The sequence below is a fragment of the Coenobita brevimanus genome, chromosome 8 (genome assembly GCF_032717465.1).
Source record: "Coenobita brevimanus isolate Jiangsu-jjx chromosome 8, ASM3271746v2, whole genome shotgun sequence".
Lineage (NCBI taxonomy): Eukaryota > Metazoa > Arthropoda > Malacostraca > Decapoda > Coenobitidae > Coenobita > Coenobita brevimanus.
Genome location: NC_136961.1, coordinates 26,731,369 through 26,748,750, shown reverse-complemented (window position 1 = coordinate 26,748,750; position 17,382 = coordinate 26,731,369). Strand labels below are relative to the sequence as shown.

General features: G+C 41.4%; 1 protein-coding gene across 1 annotated transcript in view; it reads left to right on the top strand.

Moving 5' to 3' along the window:
* LOC145407136 (ionotropic receptor 93a-like) overlaps positions 1-17,382 on the top strand; it is a 40,779-nt gene that overhangs the window by 656 nt on the left and 22,741 nt on the right. The window contains exons 2-3 of the mRNA XM_080278157.1: positions 4,029-4,209; positions 8,324-8,423. Coding sequence (XP_080134283.1) covers positions 4,029-4,209; positions 8,324-8,423 — 281 coding nt within the window. The remainder of the gene's footprint in view (positions 1-4,028; positions 4,210-8,323; positions 8,424-17,382) is intronic.

Sequence of the window (17,382 nt, the reverse complement as noted above, 5' to 3'; positions counted from 1 at the left end):
GTGGGGTGAGATTGATTTGAAATGATCTCCAGCATGAGAGGAGACGGATCTTGTGTTCAGCCCATAAGAGGAAACTGTATGGCAAAAAAATATATATATATGAACTGTTATGCAATTAACTGAATGCCTCCACACCACACGTATTATGACGCTTCATTTTGTGTGGACCGCTTGGTTTGTGAGACGGAGTTAAAATATTAAAAGCTTTAATGGTTAGTAAATGGATGTGTGGCTCATTTTTATTGAACACTCTGTAGGTCTTTCTATATTTATACTTGTCTTTTCCTGTTTCTGGATCCTTCCCACACAATGTAGTGGGAGAAAAAAGGGTGAAGGAGGTAAGTGATAATTACTCACTGGAATTTTTTTTTTTTTTATGCAAGAAAGAAGGAACCAAAGGCCAGGAGGCCGCAAACCGTTCCGTCCAAGAAAAAACAAAAACAATAAAAAAGAGCCAAATTGAAGATCCGTTATTTCGAGATTCCTGGACACACTGCGTTTGAAAGACTGGTGATCATAGGAAGTAGGGAATGAGGACAGAGGGAGATAGTTCCATAGTTGACCTGTTGCATAAATGAAGGACTGGGAGTAACGGTTAACTCTTGCATTAGAGAGCTGGACAGAAAAGGGATGAGAGTTTGTTGCTAGACGGGTGCTACGCACCCGTCGTAGAGGTGGAGACAAGTAAGCAGACAGTTCAGAGGAGCAATGACCATTGAAGTATCGATAGAAAAGAGATAAAGAGGCGACAGTGTGGCGAAAAGACAGAGGTTGAAGGGAGCCAGTAAGACGAGGAGAGCTGATGAGTCGATAAGCCTTTGACTCTACCCTATTAAGAAGAGCTGTATATGGGGAGCCTCCCCATACATGAGAGTGGTACGCTACACACGGACGAATATTACCCAGGTATAAAGTCAACAGTAGTGCAGGGGTAAAGAAGGTACGGAGTCGGCTTAGCACGCCCAATCTCTTGCAAGCAGATTTTACAACAGATGCAATATGATCTTTCCAAGATAAGTCCTGAGTGGATGAAATCCCAAGTATGTTCAAGGATGATGCAGAATTGAGCTGGATATTATTAAACAGTGGGTACTCCTGTGGAAGATTGTGTTCGGTTGATAGGTGTAAAAACTAACTTTTCTATGCATTAAAAACAACAAGATTATTTTTACCCCACGCAGAGATACGAGTCAAGCCTGACATTAGCTGTGCCATAGCTTCATCCCTTGTTTGTTGAAGTAACTGCTGAGATGGACGATGCGAGAACCGAATGGAAAGGTGAATGGTGGAATCATCAGCGTACGGGTGGATAGGGTTAGATGTACAGCTTAGGTCAGTGATGAATAAAAGGAAGAGAGTTGGTGATAGGACAGAACCCTGAGGAAAACCACTGTTGATAGGTCTAGAAGAACGATGAACGTCTACAACAGCGGCTACAGAACGACCAGAATGGAAGCTATAGATGAAGGCACAGATAGAAGGATAGAAACTGTAACACGGCAGTTTGGAAATTAAAGATTTATGCCAGACTCGATCGAAAGCCTTAGAGATGTCAAGTGCAATGGCAAAGCTTTCGCCAAAGGCCCAAAAGGAGGATGACAAGGAGTCTCAAAGGTAGGTGAGAAGATCACCAGTGGAGCGTCCATGACAGAACCCATACTGACGATCAGAAAGAAGTTCTGATAGGAAAGATACTTTAAGAATTTTCTGTTAAGAATTGACACAAAAACTTCTCAGACACATGATGTTAAAGCAATTGGTCGATAGTTAGAGGGCTGGGAATGGTCACTCTTCTTTTGGACTGGCTGAATGTGAGCAAACTTCCAGCAAGAAGGATAGGTACAAGTTGACAAAGGCGAAAGAGTTTGCCTAGGCAGTGTGTAAGCTCAGAATCACAGTTCTTGAGAAGAAGAGGAGGAATCCCATCAGGCCCATGTGCTTTGTTTTCACTAAGGCCAGTGATGGCAGAAAAAACACCTGCTGAAAAATATTTTAATGTCAGCTATGAGGAAGTCAGAGGAGGGAAGTGATGGAGGAACAGCACCGGAATCGTCTAAGGTGAAATTGAAGGAGAAAGTCTGAGCAAAGAGATTTGCTTTATCAGTGCCAACAGAGTACAAAAGATAAGAGAAGGATGATAAGGTAAAGTTGTTAGAAAGGTTTTTGGCAAGGTGCTAGAAGGAGTGGGAAGAATACAACTTGGAGAGTTGAGAGAATTTAGTGCGAATGAAATTATTTTTGGCAGAGCGAAGAACAGACTTAGCACGATTCCGGGCCGGGCACACACATAAACATGATGTGATTCAGGGGTGGGTTGGCTCTGGTACCTTTTATAGGCCCTCTCCTTGTAGTGAACAGCATTAGAACAAGAGTGATTAAATCAAGGCTTTCTTACATTAGTCAAAGGATATGAGAAGGGCATGTATGCTTCCATGCCCGGGAGAATAACTTCCGCAATGCGCAAAAGCACACTCAGATGGCTTCCGGCCATGGAAGCAATAATCATTACAGGGAAAATCAAAGTAATCCTGCCTGAGGGCCTCCCAGTCCACAGCTCCAAAGTGCCACAGTCTTCATGATAATTCCTGAATGATACGTGCATAATATTCGTTAACTGTATTAAAAACGCAAAAATGTCTTGTTCACTTACGTCTTTGCTCTTCAGTACACTTGTATTACTTGCATCCATTTACAGCATTTGTAGAGTGTAGAGAATATGAGTTATTTTTAATCACTTAAACTTAGACTAAATGAATAAGTGCAGTGTAATCTATCAAGGAAAGATAATCGAGGTGCTTCCTTTCTAGCACCAGCATTTCACATGTATACTGAGGGAACACAATACACAGTAGCATAATCTCAGTGACACAAAGTGATACAAAGGTTGGTCTCTTGAAATCGTCAGCAAGCCACCCAAACATGGATACAAAAATGTCTGCAAGATGAATAAATAGCACACATGACGGAAATTCTCTGTCTTGTGTGCCTGTGTATGAGTCTGTGTTATAATTGGACGAACCTGGATAGATGGAAGTTCATCGAGCACTGAGCACTGACTGATGCCACGGTTAAGTGCATCTCAGGCAACTGCCCTCATGTACAATATAGGCCTCACTACAGTATACCTCTACTGAGTGAAATTAACAATATGCTCGTCCTAATAAGCTAGGAAAAAAAAAAAACTATGCTTTACTTGTGAACCTGATAGTGAGCGTCATTAAGATGGAACTAGTTATAAAGTGAAAATATTAAAATACCGAAATACAAATGGGTTGCAAGAAAAATACAGAACGGAAAATAAAGAGCCGAGGAAGACAAGAAGCACAACGAAGAGGCTAAGTATGAAACAGCTGATGATAAAATTATATCAGGTATGTCAAGTAAGCTACGTATACTAGTATTTGTTGGAAATCAGGAAACAAGAGGCTGACCTATGATGATAAGGTTTGTTATGGCCAGGTGATAATCGTATGTAAATGAAAACCAAGTAGGTTCGTGAAATGCAGGTACACGAGGTGCTGAATATTTAGAACAGGATGAAGATGGCAAAGGTGGTTAGCGGTGTGGAGCTGTGGTGGGAGCGACGAAGATGGTAGGTCATAGTACTGAAAGGTTTCAGCGACATTCACGGTTACAGGAGGCGGGTGATAGAAATTTTGGAGATCCTTAAAGGATATTATTATAACAATTTTAGGAGTGTACAGTCTGAGAAACAAGCAACTCCCCTAGGTCTGATAAATACATAGCGGAAACGTCGAATCATCCCAGATCCATAAGCTGAAAAGGGATTTTCGTTGTGCTTCATGAGTTGTAAATTTTCTTCAGATAATAACTGGGAGATATTTGTGCCTCTGAGAGTATGCTGTGTATGATTTTATAATGACACATTTAAACATTAGTAGTTAGTTAAGCATCCTAACTAAAGAAACTAGTGACCTTCGACATACTACTGAATAAACAATATTGCCAGGGACATATTAGTCTGTTTGAATAATGCAAAGCTGTTTAACTGAATGCCTTCCTTGCAGGCCGTGGAATCTGGAATATTTCGTGAGCTTGGGGACCTGTTGGACACAGAAAGAGTGACCTTCAAAACGTTTAGCGAGTTGCCAGGTAGTATGGACAAGTTGGTGAGGGCCGGCACCCATGCCATCTTTGATATCGACGTCAACTTTTGGAATATGATGGCTGAAGACTTCTCAGTGACAGGTTATTTTACAGATTTATAGCTAAGATAAGAAAAATCTCGTATGTTAACTTGCTACTTCTTATTCAGAGAGTATTTCAATGATCCAAAAAACATAGAAGTGCTTCAGGTACCCAAATTCAGTGAAGAAATCATGCTGTTAACGATCACCGGTGTTTGATTCATATATAGAAGTACATAAAGAGACAGATAGATGGATGGATAAACGTTTTCGTCTTTCCAACATGTTTGGAAATATAGATATGAAGTGACCATCGTCTTCCTAAAGCCAACAGCAATTTTTCCTTTGCTGTGGCACATTATATTTAACGAAATATCAGGAGATTCATTATGAAGAAAGGCGTGTGATTGACTGATGTTTTACAAAAAATTATTTTTATGGATGACGAATGTGGATATGATTGACTGCGTTAGGAGAAATGCATCGAGGTGGTTGTTCAATCTGTACATGGATGGGGTAATAAAAGAGGTACAAGGTAGGGTAGTGGATGTTGGAGTGGCCATGGTGAGAGAGGATAGTGTTTGGAAACTCCCTGTACTGTTGTTTGCAGATGATACTGTGTTGAGTGAAGACGAAGGGGAGCTGCAAGGCTTGGTGGATGAGTTTGAGAGAGTGTGTATGAAACGGAATCTAAAAGTGAATGTAGGGAAGAGTAAAGTGATGGTCTTTGAGAGAGGTGAAGTCAGTGAATGTACAGCGAGGTTGGATGGTGAGGAATTGGAAAATGTGAGTACGTTTAAGTACTTGGGTAGTGTGATGAGTAAGGATGGAGGTTTGGAGGGTGAAGTGCTTGAAAGGGTACAGCAGGGAAGAAAGGTTGCTGGTTCCTTGAAAGCAGTGATAAGAAACAGGGAAGTGAGCATGGAAGTGAAAAAGTTACTACATGACAGTATTGTGATACCAACTCTAACGTACGGAAGTGAAGCTTGGACGTTGCTGGAAGGACACAAGTCAAGAGTGAGAGCAGTGGAAATGAGTTATTTAAGAGAAGCCTGTGGAGGCACATGGAGAGACAGGCTGACGAATGAGGATATAAAGGAGCGTTGTGGTGTTGATGTGGATGTGATAGGAAGCGTTAAGAGGAACACACTGAGGTGGTTTGGCCATGTGGAGAGGATGGAGGGTGAAAGACTGACGAAGAGAGTATATGTGAGTGAGGTGGAGGGGGAAAGAGGGAGGGGGAGGCCGAGGATGAGATGGAGGGATGGGGTGGAGAGGTATATGAGAGAGGGGGGTGTGAGCTGGGAGCAGGGGAGTGAAATGGCGGGGGACAGGGCGACTTGGAGGCGATTTGTTTGTGGCCACCCCAAACGGGATTGAGGAGTCTGGCAATAGATAGATAGAGAGGATGGAGAGCGGGAAACTAAAGAGAAGAGTGTATGTGAGCGAGGTGGAAGGGGAGGGGAGGGAAGGGGAGACCGAGGATGATATGGGGGAATGGAGTGGAGAGGTCTATGAGGGAGGGGAATGTGAGCTGGGGGGAGGGCAGTGAAATGGCGGGGGAAAGGGCTACATAAAGGTGATTTATTTGTGGCCACCCCTTACGGGATTAAGACGTCTGGCAATAGATAGAAAGATAGATAGATATATTATAGCACGCCATGACTGAAAAATTCAGATGTTGTCACCTGGGTTTAAGAGGAAAAGCTAAAACCAAATAGCAGCAGCAGCAGCAGCAGCAGCAGCGGCAGCGGCAGCAATCATCATCATCATCATCATCATCATCCAGACCTCGTTTCCCACCCTAGGGCTGGGTGAGTTGCAACGTCCAGACAGCCCAAATTTGCCCAGTCCAATGGACCACACTTCCATTCACTCATCACTCAAGCTTCAGGAATCCTGGTTCTATCTGATACGCCTAAAACTACCACCATATATCGTAGCTTCACATAAACGTATCCGATAGAGTCAGTCCGAACGCTGCCAAGTTAAAGAGGGATGCCAGATCCTTGATCATGCACTTCTCACAACATTCATCCAGCCAGCTCGATCTCTTGTGACTCCCCTAGCTTCACCAACTTCCATACCTCTCCTCCTCACACACTCATCCATCATATCCCTCCATTTTTTCCATGGCCTACCTCGCCTCCTTCCTCCTGCAAATTCGCTCTATAATAATTTTAATAACAATAATAATTTTAACAACAACAACAACAATAATCTATCTCTATCTATATACCTAGGCTGCTTCCCCCAAGGAAAGGGAGGTAGCCGAGACAGGACGACTCACTCTCCATTTACTCATCCATTCAAACACATTCATTCGCATCTTAGCCCCAAAGGGGAGAACGGACAGATCCTCACCGCATCACACCGCACAAGGGTCAACTGCGCAATGCAAGCAGTGACATCCACAGCAGGGCCCGACAGCAGAACTGGTTTACCCCTGCCACATCATAACAGACCCATCCCCTTACCCGCACCTGACCTGACTAGCTGATCAGACCAAATGCGGGAGAATATCCCCTCAGGGCTGCGTCATCACTTATTCATTCACAATTTCTCTCCATTTATTTCTGTCACGCACAGCCACTCTTCCTTGCTCAACAGACATCCCTCTCGCATCCAGCGCTCTCTTCACACTGTCCATCCATCCTATTCTTGGTCTTCCTCTCAGTCTTTCACCTCTCACATCAGATCTAGTTATCTTTTTCACCAATCGCTCATTATCCATTCTCTCCATATGCCCAAACCATTGCAACACCCTCTGCTCAACTCTACCAGCCATCTCCCGAACAACTCCAGTTCTCCTTCGCACTTCATCATTTCGCACTCGATCCATACGCGTCACTCCACACATACTCCTCAGACATCTCATCTCCATTACATTCAAACTTTTCCTCTCTGCTACACCCATATTCCATGTTTCAGCCCCATATAACGCAGTCAGTACCACAACACCCTCATACAGCCTTCTCTTTACATCCATTCTAAGCGAACGACATTTAAACACTTTTTTCATTCCTCCCAGCACCTTTCCTACTTCATTTATTCTAAACTTCACTTCTGCATCTATTCTTCCATCCACAGCAACATGTGACCCTAGATATTTAAAACAATCTACCTCCTCAAGCAACTCACCATTCAAAACTATATTCATCCCCCTACCATCTACCAACCTCGTACACTTCATCACTTTACTCTTATTCTCATTTACTTTCAATTTCCTCCTTTCACACACCCTTCCAAACTCCTCTACCAACTGTCTCAATCTCTCCTCTGAATCAGTCACCAGTGCAGTATCATCTGCAAAACAGCAGCTGCTTCAGATTCCACTCTCCTCCATCAACATTTACCAGACTCAGACCACCTAAAACTCTTGCATTCACCTCCCTTACAACACCATCCATGTAAATATTAAACAACCAAGGCGACATCACACATCCCTGTCGCAGCCCCACTCTCACGGGAAACCAATCACTCACAGCATTTCCCACTCTTACACACGCTCTACTATTTACATAAAAACTTTTCACCCCTTTTAGTAACCTACCATCAAGTCCATACAATCTTAAAACAGTCCACAAAGCCTCCCTATCAATTCTATAATAATAATAATTATAATAATAATAATAATAATAATAACAATAATAATAATAATGTGACAGTACTGAATGGGTTAACAGAATGATTTTCACTCCTTCAATAGGAAGCGTCTAACCTGGACTAAATATTATCCTTTCACGAAAACAACAATAAATCTGTAAATGTTAGTATGGTTTTGAATGAGTCAGAGCTCGTTTTCTTTTAGCAAAATCAGAGCCTCTGTTTTAAGCTTTACAGTTAGTAGTAGAATTAGCAGTGATATTAGTATTAGTGGTAGTATTAGTTGTGGCAGCAGTAGTAGTAGTAGTAGTAGTAGTAGTACTTTCTGTAACCCCAGGTTCATTTGTTGAGCTATGTGAACCCAGTAGACTGCAGGCTGAATTCGTCACCCTCCTGCAGTCCACCATCCCCCCTTCAGGGGTAAGGAAGGAGCTGAGGGGCGTATGCATAAACAGACAACTGAGCCGCCCAGCTTTATTAGTGCAACCGCGCAAAGGTGCCCGTTTCCAGCACCATTTTAAGCCTGAAATTATTTAATTGAAGTACAAAATCGGTCTCTTCCTGCACAGGTAAATGCGACTTCTACCTGGGAAGGGACACTTACCTACCCTACCAACTGGCCATGATAGCACAGAAGAACAGTCCTTTAACTCCTGTCGTTGATGAAGGGTAAAGTACGAGGAAATGCTGTGGAACAAGAGAATATACAGGTGTCCCAGGAATTGACCTATTAACTTCAGGGTGCAATTCCTGTGATTATTCCAAGACACAAATATTGTACGAACATACATCGGATTTGCAATGTATGTGGAGTAAAGGGTACTTAAATATAAATGAAGATACCGATAAAACTTTAAATTTTCAACCTTTGCTGCCAGCCTCTCGACTCAGCATTGCTTTATTTTTACTGAAACTAGCAAGCAGTAATAAACAAGTACTCTATGACGAGCAAAGAAAAAAATATAATGAGAAACAGTAAATTGCTCAGAAGCAGAAGGGAAATGGAAAAAAAAAAAATCCCGTAACCGCCATTAAATTATATCCTTAATACATTAATCACTACGATTCCGCATAATTCATAGAGCATTAATTTTATTTCTCAGAACGACTTCAAGACCCACCTCCTAAAGTTAATACACCAAGTCCTGGGACATCTTGTACAATCTTTAATGTCGAAACTAACTGTCCCTAAGGATTTCATGAAATCAATGGTTATACAAAATCCCTGTAATATATATATATATATATATATATATATATATATATATATATATATATATATATATATATATATGTCTTCTCTCATCTCATCAACCGTTTGAGTGTCCACTGCAAGACAGGCCTATCCCTACCAAAGTGGGGACGATACAGCCAATGTATTTCTACCAAGTGGCTTAGGCTGTCTAGTAGAGAGTGTAGGTAGGGTGAGAAATGCTTGTAAGTGTAATTGCTGTGTTGGAGTGGCTTTGGATGTGTGTGTAGTCTGTGAACAAAGTGTAATCGGCCCGCACAAGCCGATTGGGTGCAAGCATAGTTTATAGTACGCGACACTGGTTCAACCACAGCACCCCATGTGTCCGCCAATGCAGCACTTGGCCAGAAGAACGCTCCCAAAGTTTATTACCCTGGCGGGGCGCGAACTCTCGTTCTTCAGTATACGAAAACGCACACTGCATCACTGTACCACAGAGGCTACATATAGCCTATATATATCTATATATATATATATATATATATATATATATATATATATATATATAGATAGATAGATAGAGTAGATAGATACAGATATATATAGATATATATATCTGTCTATCTATCTATAGACCGACGCCCTAATCTGGCAAAGGGTGGCCGCAGACAAAACGCCTCGAAGTTGCTCCGTCACCCACCATTTAGAATACCCTCCCCCCAACTCACTCCTCCTTCCCTCATATATCTCTCAACTCCATCCCTTCACCTCATCCTCGGTCTTTCCCTCCCTTTCCCTCCCTCCATCTCACCTACATACACCCTCTTAGTCAGCATCATTCTCCATTCTCTCCACATGTCCAAACCACCTCAGTGTATTTCTCCTAATCTTCTCAACCACATCCACATCCACCCCACAACGTTCTTTCACTTCTTCATTCGTCAACCTGTCCCTCCATGTCACTCCACAGGCTCCTCGCAAGTAACTCATTTCCACTGCTCTCACTCTTGACTTGTTCCCCTCTTGCAAAGGTCCATATCTCGCTTCCATACATCAGGGTGGAGATCACAGTACTATCATGCAGTGACTTCTTAACTTCCGTACTCACCTCCCTATTTATCATCACTGCTTTCAGTGAACCAACAACCTTCCTTCTCTGCTGTACCCTTTCACACACTTCATCCTCCAAAGTTCCATCCTTACTCATCACAGTACCCAAGTACTTGAATGCATTCACATTCTCCATATCCTCGTCATCCAACCTCACCGTGCATTCTGTAACTTCATTCCTCCCAAACACCATAACTTTACTCTTGTTTACATTAACTTTCAGATTCCTCTTCCCACACACTGTCCCATATTCATTCACCAAACCTTGCAACTCTCATTCATCTTCTCTCAACAATACTGTATCATCAGCAAACAGCAAAACCGGAATCTTCCAAATCTCACCCTCATTCATTAGAGCCACCCCCACATCCACTGCCCTAAATTGCACCTCCTTTACAACCCCATCCACGTATATATTAAACAGCCATGGGGACATCACACAGCCCTGTTTCAGTTCCACACTGAGATCAAAGAACTCACTCAGCTCACCATCCACTCGCACCGTAGCCCTAGCTCCTTCGTACATACTCTTCACAGCACTCAACAATTTCCCCTCCACTCCATATATTCTCAATACCTTCCATATACCTTGTCTCTCTATTCTGTCATAAGCTTTCTCCAAGTCCATGAAGGCAGTATACACTTTCTTTCCCTTCTCTAGACACTTCTCCACTAAACATCTTAGAACAAATATCTGATCTACACAGCCTTTTCCCTTCCTAAATCCCCCTTGTTCTCCAACTAGCTCCTCTGTTATATGCCTAACCCTATCAATGAGTATTCTACCATATATTTTTCCAGTCGCACTAAGAAGGCAAATACCCCTATGGTTATTACATACTTCTCACTCCCCTTTTCCTTTGTATAAAGGAACAATTATACCTGACTTCCAGTCCTCCAGAACCCTTCCCTCTTCCCAAGCCAATCTACATAACTTCCATATCCACTCCACTACAAGCTCACACCCGTACCTCAGCATTTCACCACACACTTCATCAATTCCTGGGTCTTTCCCATCTTGATCTTCTTCATTACTTCCACTATTTCCGTCCTACTGATCTCTTCTGCCCTCCTCCCATCTCTCCTTCTCCCAGCCATTCCCCAACCACTTATACTTACACTGTTCTCACTCTCTACATTAAACAAATCCTCAAGGTGCTCCTTCTATCTCCTCAATTTCTCTCTCTTCTCCACCAACAATCTATTATTCCTATCTTTCACTCCCCTGCTATTACCCCTTTCACACTGCCTTACTTTCTTTACCTCCTTCCAAAACAATTTCTTACTCTCCCTCCATTTCACACTCAGATTCCTCCCAAACTCTTCATCCACTTTCTTCTTACTCTCCTTCACCAGTCTCTTCACCTCCCTTCTCCTGCTCACATATACCTCTCTCTTCTCTCTCTCATCTTCTCCCCTACCTCTATTCGCTAGCCATTCACTATATGCCTTCTTCTTTTGTTTCACAGCTCGTTTCACCTCATCATTCCACCATGATGTCCCTTGCACACCCCTAAATCTCCTCCTCACTCCACAAACCACCTCACACGCTGCGCCTATCTCTTCCTTGAATATCTTACATACGTCTTCCACCCCTTCCATTTGCTCTAACTCATACCTTCCCAATCTTTCTTCCACTATGCTCTTATACTCTGCCATTTTCTCACTGTCTTGCAATTTCTCCACTCTTCTCACAGGAACTATTTCCTCCTGTCTTCCCCCTCGTCTGCTCAACCATTTTCTTTGCAGCCTTACCTTGGCCATCACTAAGTGATGGTCCGAGATTCCATTCCCCCACCCTCTCCACACTCATGCATCCACCACTTGTCTTCTCATTCGCTCATCCACACACACATAGTCTATCATTGCCTTTCGTTCAACAAGTTCACCATCCATCCTCCTCATAACTCTCCATGTATACCTGTGGATCATCTTATGCCGAAAGTAGGTGTTAGCTATTGCTAATCCCTTACCAGCACAGATATCCAACAAAGCACTGCCATTCCCATCTACTTCAGCTGGCACACCCCACTGACCAACCACTCCAATCATCGTACATTCTCAACTTTGTCATTCATGTCTCCAATCAAAAACTCTCTCTCACTCCTCTTAAAGTTGTCCATACATGCTTCTACACTCACCCAAAACTCACCATTCACTCTTGCCACTTGTTCCTCTGTCGGCACATACGCACGCACAATCGCCCACGTTTGTATCCCTACTTTCATCCTCACCCATACAATCCTTGCACCCAGTGTTCCATACTCTTTTATATTCTCCTTCCACTTCTTGCTTATCATTATATATACTCCCTCTCTTGCCCCTCTCATTCTCATTAACTCCTGCACATACACCTAAACCGTATTCCCATTCTCTCACTCTTTCACCTTTCCATTTAGTTTGTCAGTCCCATACATCCACTCTTGCATCCTCAAGCACCTGCACAATCGCTCTCTCTTTCACTTCATCATTCACTCCTCTCACATTCCATGTCCTCACCCTCAGAATGTCCTTTGTCTGTTCCTTAGTTGTCGACGTATGGTCGGTCCTGTTCTGAGGCGCTTTATTCGTTTGTTTAGTTAGTTCTTTTTACTGGGTGGGGCACTAACCCACCACCATATATATATATATATATATATATATATATATATATATATAATAAACCACTGTGCTTAGATTTTGTTGATTACGAAAAGGCTTTTGATTCAGTGGAGCACATATCAATTATAAATTCATTGCGAGAACAAGGAGTGAATGAGAACATTCTAAAACTGCTCGAGAACATATAGAACGGCTACAGTTAAATTACATGAGGACTCAGAAAAAATTAAGATTGAGAAGGGCGTGCATCAGGGAGGTACTGTTTCACCAAAATTATTTACAGCATACCAAGAAAGTTTTTTCATAAAGCCAAATTGGGAAAACAAAGGAGTGAACATAGATGAAGAAAAGCTAAACCGTTTAAGATTTGCAGATGACATTGTCCTAATCTCAGAAACAGTGGAGGCATTGCAAGAAATGGTAAATGACCTGAACTGAGAAAGTCTTAAAGCAGGACTGAAGATGTATCGGAGTAAAACTTAAGTAATGTTTAACCCCTTAACCGTGGGGCGTCACTTTCGTGACGCTCGGGAGCAAGGGATCATACCGCGGGGTGTCACTTTTGTTATTCTGTGTTATTTGAATTCACTCGGGCTTTCAAGTGATGGCTTGTATCATCTATCAGTACTACCAGTGTCCAGCTATACTCAGATCTGCCAATGTCATCTGCACTTCTATCCACTGTTGACAATTTAGTCATTTTTCCCCTGTCCTTGACTCGCCTCCTTACCTCCCTTCCATTACCCTCTCCTCCCGCCTGTCCAGCTGTGCTGTGCTACACAAATCCTGGACGGATTTTTCCACTCATTTTATTGATTAAAATGTGCCCTGTGCCCTATTCTTATACATAATAATACATAAAAGAAAGAGAAAAGATAATTGATACTGCCATATGTCTGGAATGGGCTTATTATCACCTAGCAACACGCCACATGCATTCATTCGCTAATTTTCCCTGTTTATTTACCCTTGAAATATGCCGTATGACCCATTCTCGTCACAAAAATATATACAGTATAAGAAAGGAAGGGAGAAGCCTAAGTGATATTTACATTCACCTGGAACTACCTAATTTATTATGTATTGTCTAGGTTTCCTGCTAATCAAATCATGGCATATGAATTAGCAGCTGTCACCATGCTGACATTGTCAACCCTTCCCTGCCCCTAGGCCACATCATTCAGTTTACTGTCGTCTTTCAAGATGAAACCACGTCCGATTCACGCCTGTCCTTAGCCTCCCCCCCCCCTTGCAAAGGGCCCTGTGACCTCTACCTCTACTATAGCTCGTGAGGGAAGGGGTAAAGGGCTAAGTAATTCTGCTGTGGAACGTGAACTGGCTAATTTTTCAATGATAATGATGGACAGTGACTACGATCTTTCTGGTGACTCTAAAGCAGTGCAAGTGGAAATGTAAATAACGTGTAAATAATGTGTAAATAGCAAGTGAAAGCAATGAATGTAAATATAACTGAACAGTGGAAAATAGTTTTATAAGTTACTGCAAGTGACAGTGCATAACATAGCGTAAATAAAAGAGAATTGTAAATAATGTAAATGAAATAGGGAATGTAAATAGAAATGTAAATAGTCAGTAATATAAGAATACGAGTATAAATACTTGGAGTAATGAGAGTGAAAATGAAAGCTTTGCTCTCTACGCTAGCGAGAAAGTGAATGCCTGGAGTGAAAATAAACCACTTGTACTGAAAGAAACTTACGGATAAATATTGTATATATAAATAAGTGTAATAAAGTACTAGGAATATAAAGTGTGAGTCTGTTTATGAATAATAAATAACAGCTCCACCTCAGAATACCATCGAGGAATGAGCGCGGGTGGAAAGCTCATATGTGCTCATAATTTACATTGCTTTCACAGTGTTTTTTTTTTTTTTGGAATATGGATTTCAAACTATTAGAATTCATAGAACAGTGTTTGTAGTTATAATATCAGGCAGTGGTAACCATATTACGGGGTATCAGGAAGTGTAAAGTGGAGACCTCATTACCCAACTTCAGAAATCACAATTCCTAAGGTAGTTCACGAAGGCTCAACAAACATCCCAGGAGAAAGCTGAAGGTATGTGGCATAAGCTTATTTAATCATAATATTCTAGGACTAATAGCTGATTTTTGGCAAATATTTTTAAAAAGTCAGTCAGAACGCAATTATCCCCGCGGGACGAGCATGGCACACTCCCGACATCATCGCGGTTAAGGGGTTAATCCACAAACACCAAAGAGCGTCATTAGAATAAGCAATGAGATTCTTGAAGAAGTTAAGGAATACAACTACTTGGGACAAATACAAAAATTAACGAAAGATCATGATAACAAAATAAAAAGATGCATTACAATTGGATGGAAAGCTTTCGGTAATCATACAGACATTATGAAAAGTAGCTTGTCAGTTTGTATGAAACGAAAAGTATATAACGAATGTATAATTCCAGCTATGACTTATGGTTGTGAGACCTGGAAACTGACAAAATCAATGGAAAATAAATTAATCCATTCTCAGAGAGCAATGGAAAGGTCATTGTTGGGAATATCTTTAAGAGACAGGAAAAGATCAACTTGGGTGAGAGAGCAGACTTAAGTCAAAGATATTACAGAAGTTATAAAAGAACAGAAATGGAGGTGGGTAGGCATATAGCAAGAAAAAGGAATAACCGATGGAGCAAGAGGCTGACTGACTGGACACCAAGAAATTGTAAGCGTAGCAGAAAAAGGACATATAGGAGATGGAGAGCTAAGAGAAATTTGCAGAGAAAATGTGGCAAAGATTGGCTCAGTCAAAGAATTCGTGGAAAAGGTTGGGGGAGGCCTTTGTTCAGCAGTGGACTAGCTATGGCTGATGATGATGATATCTATCTATCTATCTATATATACTCTCTCTCTCTCTCTCTCTCTAAATATATATATATATATATATATATATATATATATATATATATATATATATATATATATATATACATATATATAAAACTATCTATCTATCCATATATTATATCTATCTATCTATCTATATATATATATATATATATATATATATATATAGTGTATCTATACAAACATATATATATATATATATATATATATATATATATATTATTGTATATATATCGTATATATATATATATATATATATATATATATATATATATATATATATATATATATATATATATTGTATATATATTGTATATATATATATATATATATATATATATATATATATATATATATATATTGTATATGTATGTGTATATATATATATATATTGTATATGTATTGTATATATATATATATATATATTGTATATGTATTGTATATATATATATATATATATATTGTGTCCCCCCCGGTGGCGGGGGGGACACAACCTGGCCGCACTATGGGGTGGTACTACTCCTCTGCGGCCAGGTTGTGTTAGGAAGAATACTGCCACCGTATTCCCTGCGTGTCGTAAAAGGCGACTAAACGGGGCGGGGTGAGGGGACAAGGGACCCCCTCCTCTGTTTTTAGTTCCTAAAAAGAGACAGGCCAGAGAAAGTGGATGGGGATGGAGTTATCCCCGTACCCTGAAGATTGGGTCTATGAATGTGCGTGGATGTAGTACGATTGAGGCTAAAAGGAGGGAGATTGGGAGAATGTTTGTGAGAAGAAAGTTGGATGTGTTAGCTTTGAGTGAAACGAAGATGAAAGGGAAGGGGGAATCTATGTTTGGAAGTGTGAATGGAAGATTGTCAGGTGTTGATAGAGGAAGGGCAAGAGAAGGTGTGGCCTTGTTAGTGAGTCCAGAAGTACAGCAGTGTGTGATTGAATGGAAGGAGGTGTCATCGAGACTGATGTGGGTGAAAGCGAAATTTGAACGTGAGTTGTGGGTGTTTGTGAGTGCATATGGGCCTGGTAGTGAAAGGGATGAACAAGAGAGGGAGTCTTTCTGGAATGATGTTGATGAGTGTCTGCAGAGTTTTGGAGCGAATGTGAATGTGGTAATGATGGGAGATCTGAATGCTAGAGTGGGAAATGTAGCAGTTGAAGGCGTAGTTGGTATGCATGGTGTGCCTGGAAGAAATGAAAATGGGGAACGAATGATAGCGATGTGTGTTGAGCGAGAGATGGTGATTGGGAATACGCTGTTTGAGAAGAAAGATATTTATAAGTATACATGGGTGAGACAGGAGGGTGGAAGGGTTGTTGATAGAGCCTTGATGGACTATGTGGTTGTGTCTAGGAATGTAATAGGAAGATTGTTGGATGTGAGATTTCTGAGAGGGGAGGGTGGAGGTATGTCTAACCACTACCTGGTGGAGGGAAAGTTAAAAGTAGGTAAGAGATGGGTGAGATCTAGGAGGGTTAGGTGTGGCAGGGAGGTTTTGAAAGTGAGTGAGTTGGATAAAAGAGAGAAAAAGATAGAGTATCAGGAGAAATTGAGAGATGAGTGGAACGCAGTGAAAGATCGGGAAAATGGCAGCGTGGAGGAGGAATGGCAGTTGTTTAAGAGTGCTGTGGTGGGGCATGCAGAAGAGGTGTGTGGTGTGAGACATGTGGGTGGTGGTGTAAGAAAAGGAAGTGAATGGTGGTGCGAGGAAGTAAGTATGGCTGTGGCTGAGAAGAGACGTGCATATGAAGTGTGGCTGCAGAGGAAGGATGAGATGTCATATGAAAGGTATAAGGAAAAGAGGAATAGAGCGAGAAGGGCTGTGCGTGATGC